Source organism: Aythya marila (assembly GCF_965140915.1).
Source record: "Aythya marila genome assembly, contig: HAP1_HAP1_SCAFFOLD_179, whole genome shotgun sequence".
NCBI classification, from domain to species: domain Eukaryota; kingdom Metazoa; phylum Chordata; class Aves; order Anseriformes; family Anatidae; genus Aythya; species Aythya marila.
This window is the reverse complement of record NW_028137479.1, coordinates 98,911-105,274: the sequence shown is the minus strand read 5'-3', so window position 1 is coordinate 105,274 and position 6,364 is coordinate 98,911. Positions and strand designations below refer to the sequence as shown.

The 6,364-nt window shown below is 41.5% G+C and overlaps 1 protein-coding gene across 1 annotated transcript; it reads left to right on the top strand.

Annotated features, from left to right (window-relative positions):
• Positions 1-2,930: 2,930 nt before the first annotated feature.
• Positions 2,931-6,117, top strand: LOC309890788 (zinc finger CCCH domain-containing protein 11A-like; the record flags this gene model as incomplete). Its single annotated transcript, XM_082785193.1, has 6 exons — positions 2,931-3,052; positions 3,780-3,899; positions 4,405-4,485; positions 4,780-4,890; positions 5,621-5,683; positions 5,945-6,117. The coding sequence occupies exons 3-6, from the start codon at positions 4,458-4,460 to the stop codon at positions 6,115-6,117; spliced, it is 375 nt and encodes a 124-aa protein (XP_082641319.1). The 5' UTR covers positions 2,931-3,052; positions 3,780-3,899; positions 4,405-4,457.
• Between the last annotated feature and the right edge of the window lie 247 nt (positions 6,118-6,364).

Sequence of the window (6,364 nt, the reverse complement as noted above, 5' to 3'; positions counted from 1 at the left end):
GTCGAAAAGGCAAAAATTCTGATTTTCAGTGTCGCTCTCGCTAACTTTCTCTCACTCCCTCCTCGTGTGTGTATAAACACAGATGTGTGTATGCGTATGCACATTTGTGGATTTAGATGCACTGGTATGTTTTTTGCTGTACAGGTAATAAAGACGGGGAAAGGTTTTTGTGTTTTCTTAATAGGTGAAGAAATCTTGAAGACCAGAGATTGGAACATGCTGAATTTTAAATTAAAAAAAAAAAAAAAAAAAAAGTTAAATTGTCCGGCTGTGGAAGATGGAGCCTCATTTTTGCAGCCACTTTGAATCACGAGTTCATCTCTAAATGCGCTGTTTTTTTTTTTTGTTTTTGTTTTGTTTTGGTTTTTGTTTTTTATTTTTTTGAAGAGCTAACTAACCGTGGCTGCATCCAGTCTGAGAGAGCATTCAAATGGACTTGCTTCCTCTCTTAGTTATAAGCTGTTTAAAAGCGCATCCTATGTTTGAATTGTGGATGAGAGGTTCCCTTGGCAAAGTGAGGAGGAAAATTCTTCCTACCCCTTTATTATTAATTCACGGATTCAGTCTTGGTTCGGCCTACAGGAGCAGTTAACTGGAAGCCTTTGAAGATCGATAACTTTGCTGAGGTTGTCCAGGTAGGTGAAATCGAAGACCCACAGGGCCTGGAACGTGCTGTTTAATGCGTCCTAACTGTGTTCTAGAGAAGTTATTTGTAGCCATAGTTGATTATTGACTTGCATGTATCATCAGGTGGTTTTTTAAGGAGTGACTCCGTTTTCAGGCTTCCAGATGTGCTCCAGGTCATATTATTGAGGATGTGGAAGAGAACGCTTGCTGACAAAGCTCCTGGCAGCTTTACAGAACTTTAATATTTAGTTAGTTCATGTAACAGCTGATTTCAAGGCTTTGCTCTCTTTGAGAGACTGATAACTTGATTTGATTAACTGAAGAAAGCTGGAAAAATGTTTGTTCCTCATTATTTTTCACTTGTTACTTTCTTTCGGGTTACTTTTAAAAAGAAGATTTCACTGATCACAAGCCAGTAGAAGACTTTCAGCCCAGGCAAGGGTGAAGACAGCTCTCTCCAAGAGCAGAGGAAGTCCCTGTGGAGAGAACCCGAGCTTGTTAGCAGAACTCGTCGGCATGTCTAAACAAGGAGACGATTGCTACTTCTATTTCTATTCTACCTGTAGCAAGGTATGGCTGGCTTTCCTTTGCTTTGCTTTTTTTCCCCCTTTTTTTCAGGAAGGAGTAGATTAGGAGGAGGAAGCACACTGGTCTTTGGTTAACTTGAGAACCAGATAGATTGTGAATTCAGTTGTAGCACCATTAGGCAGCAGCATGGCCATTTTTGAGGCTGTACTCTATTTTCCTTGTTGGTTTCCTTTTGGTTCCAGGGAGACAAATGTGCCTACCGCCACTGCGAAGCTGCTCTGGGCAATGAGACGGTCTGCAAGCTGTGGCAGGAGGGTCGTTGTTTCAGGAATGTCTGCCGATTCAGACACATGGAAATTGACGTGAGTGCCTAACAATGTGTTCTCAAAATAAATCCACAAAAGCATTTTTCAGTGCCGTAGGTGTACTGATTGTGCTTTTGCAGGATAGATTTGTTTGCTTCAAAATCATACTGGTTTCTGTTACCAAGAGAGGGGGTGGGAGGAAGCAGAGGGAAATAAAATCAATGCCTTAGGTATGTCTTAGCAAGATATTTGTTTATTTTTTTTATTAGATGCTGACAGTTTTCTCAAGAGATGCAGAATAGCTGTTAAATAGACTGCTAAAACGTGCTGGAGCAGGGGGGTAATAAACAGGCTGTTCTATCCTCATGGGAGCAGGCTTGATAATGAACTATCAGGTGTCTTCTGACCCACAGTCCTTCAGATAACGCTGTTGTAGCTGCCTGGGGTAGGAAGTGGGGAAAGTTAAAGGTGCAGCAGAACTAAGTCTCCAAGAAGTAGTTCTAGACAGGGTTAACCTAGGCAATTTCAGATGTTCTTTTTCCCTCTGAATAATCCTAGTATAATCCTAGGTGTATTAGTTTAAGCCACCCTCAAGTGATGTCTGAGAGTGCCTGTCTTCTCAAACTGAGTGATGACCAAACTAAATGTGCATAGTGGTTACAGCTTATGCAAACTTTGTGAATATGCCCAGAAATACTACACTTAACTGAGAAACTGACCTTTGGAATGCTGTTTCAGCACTGTGTTGTGACAGCTGTCACGATCTGGAGCTGTGCATCTCTTTGCAAGCCTCAGGTGCATGTTATCACGAGCTTTTCTTTCTTTCTGTCTTCAGAAAAAGCGCAGTGAGATTCCTTGCTACTGGGAGAACCAGCCGGGAGGCTGTCAGAAAGCCAACTGTGCTTTTCATCATGCAAAGGGACGTTACATCGATGGACAATTCTTACCACCAAGCAAGAGTGAGTTTAGGTCCTTTTTCTTTAAGCGCTGAAGAATTAATTTTGAGTATTACTTAGTGGGTGCCAATCCTGTAGGGGGCGTCAGGTAACTGTTCATTTGTGAGGGCAGGAAAAGGTCTGCAGTCATAGGTGTACTGCACCGAGTGTACTGCTGGTGTTTGTTTTCTGCTTTCGTGCTCAGCTTCTCTTTGCTTTGTGTGATGTTTGCCTTGCAGTTTGCTTCCTGTTGTTTCCTCTTTTGCTGGGTGGTAGGGAGATGTGTTGTTGTTGGAAGGGAAATCATTGTTCACGGTGTAAGCAGTGATGGGATGGGCAAAAGGAGATGCTGAATTCGTTGTCTGTGCGGGTTATCTGCCTTTGCTACCATCTCTTTGCATTGTGGTCAAAGTTTTAAACTGCCATATTACCGATGATCCTCCTCTTCCTCTAGCTACACTGCCAAGTCCGCCTGAGTGCGCGGACGATGATCTGAAAGTGGCTCAGATGTCACTGCAGCAAAACAAACTTTCTGTCCAGTCAAATCCCTCTCCACAGCTAAGGGGGTGACGAAAGTGGAAAACTCTGAAAATGTCCCAAGCCCTACACACCCTCCAGTTGTAATCAATGCTGCAGATGATGATGAAGATGATGATGGTGAGCATGTTTTGGTTCTTGGAAGGAATTTGTGCTGTAAATGATTGTGTAAATCTTTGTTTCTTGAAGGAATTTGTGCTGTAAATGAATGTGTTAAATCTTTGGTTCTTGAAGGAATTTGTGCTGTAAATGAATGTGTTAAATCTTTGGTTCTTGAAGGAATTTGTGCTGTAAATGAATGTGTTAAATCTTTGGTTCTTGAAGGAATTTGTGCTGTAAATGAATGTGTTAAATCTTTGGTTCTTGGAAGGAATCTGTGCTGTAAATGAGTGTATAAATCACAGATGACCTGAGGTCTGACTAGCGATAGGGCAGGCAGTCTGGCCAGGTCACTGGTGGCTTTGTCTGGCAGTCAGTGGACAGAAGCTGAAACGTTGGAGGAAAGCTTAGAACCACTCCTGGCTTTAGCTGGTCTTTTGTGTAAAGTTCTATGTGAAACTAGGAAGGAAATTTCTTTTTTCTGTCTGAAGAGCAATGTGTTGTGTAGTAGTTAAAGCTGCAAAGAGAATCTAGAGTCCTAGATGTTTTGTCCTAGTGTATTCTACTTAGGAGTTCATCAGGTCAGTGTAGCTGTTTAAAAACAAACAAACAAACAAACAAACAAACAAACAAAACAAAACAGCAACAAAGTTTTTTATATGAACCATGGGCTGAAGTGTCACTGCATGAGCTACGTAATCATGACCAACCTGGTCTATGCATAACTGAATCGATTTTTCCCCTTCAGACCAACTTTCTGAGGAAGGAGAAGAAACTAAAACTCCCGTCCAGCATCCAGCTGCGGAAGGCAAAAATGGATTACGGGTGATTTCCACTCGGAAAGGCAGTTCTATTACTACTAAACAAGGTATGCCAGCACCTTAGTAGGATAAATCAGAAGAATTTGACAGTTAAGTCAAAAGCAGCGTGGTGTAAAAACACAACAAAATGTAGGGGTGCTGAATGGAGTCGGTTATTTCCATGATCTCATTTCTGCCATTAATACCATCATGTGCCCATTGGGTCAGAAAGGTGAACTCCTTTTCTTTACTTTTGGAGAACAAAACAGGGCCACAGCATGGAGTTTAAATGGCTGCACGTGCAGCCTTGCAACCACTGCTGATAAGCCATATCTAACGATAGAGGGATCTAATATTGTGTAAATGGATTAAAATTAAAACTACATTTTGAACCCTGAAGGATGAAAGGAGGGGCAAAATGCCATTGGTTCTATGGCTCTTTCACTTGTGAGGAGTGTTGACAGGCTTTATTCGAAATACTTCAGAAAGTTCCTGAGCGCTAAGAAGCCTGAGGACCTGTGGTCCTCAGTGAGTGCCTCTAAGCCTGTCTCATGAACTGTTTCCTGTTTTCAGAGGGCAATCTGAATTTTGGAATAAAAACACTTGAGGAAATCAAATGGCAGAAGATGAAGGAAAAAAAGAAGAGACACGGTGGTGAGTTAATATTGCCTACTTTCTTATCCTGTTCACGGCAGGTGATGGTGACTGGGAGCTGCTTGAGGGACAGACTTCCATTTTTAGCTGGGGGCATAAAGCAACCTGATTCTCAGCCAGCTGGTATTCTAAATGGGAGTCCAAAGGGCAACCAGAGGCAAATTAGTCACCTCTCTTCTTTACATGCTCTGCTTGCTGTATTTTTGACAGTAACAAATCATTTAAAGTTTTTTGTTCTTTGTGATAGTTTTTTATGTTGGGTAAACTTCCTTATGTTTTGGTTGCTCTGAACAGAAGGTTCTTCAAGATCTTCTCTTCGTCCCGTTGATTCTATGATTTTTCCTGCTCCAGAAGAGGAAAATGTCCGGACAGTGGTGAGAACTGTGACAGTGTCTTCCAAGAAAGGTAATAATGAATGCTTTTGTTTTGATTTCATTACTCCTAAACTGGAGGGTTAAGCAATAATTAAAACAATTCACCCATGTTAGCCTTCTGGTGCTGCCTTCTGTTCAAAACGTGCTTTTATGCTTAAAGTCCCTGGTTGTACTGGAAAGATTTGGTGCTCAGGTTAAGTGCAGTGGCAGGAGAAAAAAAAAAGTGTCAGTATGCCAATAGGGGGGTAACTGAAAAACAGAAGAGTAACGAGAAGAGCGAGCTGTAGAAGCCAGTGCTATATAAGAAGCAATTTCTGAAGCATTAAAGAGGCGTACAGTGGCAGGTGTGGACACAGTATGACAGGAGTTTGTGTATAAATTGTTTAGAGCTGTGCAAATGCCTTTTAAAGGGAAAAAAGTGTGGAAGTACTTTTACTTGTAGACATTCACCTTAGAAAGGAATATTTCTCAGCATTTGCACCTAAGAATATTCTGCTTGCTTATGCAGCTTTGTTCTGCACAAAGTATAGGTGTCAAGCAGACTCAGATTCACTCTCTACTATCTCAGCTGGAATTTGAAGCAAGCACTGAGACTATTAATATTTTTTTTCCATGTTAATTATAGTTAAAATATGAGTTTGTGTGGTCTAGCTGTCAAAACAGTGTCTGACTAGGGTTTTTTGGACATGGGCTAACAGGATAATATTTCTGTTGGCTACTGGTTTCTGTGAAATAGAAAAAAAAATTCCCTTTTGTTTTAGGGGAGGAACCTGTGGTTCGAGTAGATCTTGCTGATAGACAAGGAAAACGGAAAGCCTCCGCGGGTGAGAACTTTTTACGAGCTGTTACGTAGGTGCTGCCTTCTATATATGACTGCATTAAAGAGTATTTGTGATGTATGAAGGGAAAATACATTGCAGTGGAGATCTGTGTTGACGGCAGAAATGGAAAAAAAAAAAAAAATCATTTAGCAGCTGAAAGGCAATTCTATGAAAATATGCTTGAAAAAGAGAAGCTTATTGTTGACTGTTCTCAAACCTTCCTGCAAAGAAAAGTTCTTACAATATTCCTTGTTTTCTCTGAAGATGATGTAGGCAGCCTTCCAGTGAAGCGCAGCCTTGCTGAAAGGCTGGGGAAGAAGGTAGAGGCTCCGGGAAATGCTGACAAAGCACCCAAGAGAGAGACAGGTACTAAACGGGCATCTGGATTGGATTCCTGGGTTTCGTATTTAGTCTTTCTGTTTGTCCTTTTCCAGTGATGTTTCTTTTTGCATGTTGGCTGAGGTCGTAATCACTGGGATTCAAAGTTACCTTTCCTGTCTTGTTTTGAAATGTGAACCTGAAGTTGACATTATGCAGCCTCCCTAATTCGTTCTTTTTCTGTTTTGCAGTTCGAGTTCCCAAGTCTCTGAAGGACAGGCTGGGATTACCTCCTAAACAGACCAGTACTGAGAGAGGTAACAGCTAGATCTTAAATATGCTTTCTCCTCCGTCCTTTCCACGAAC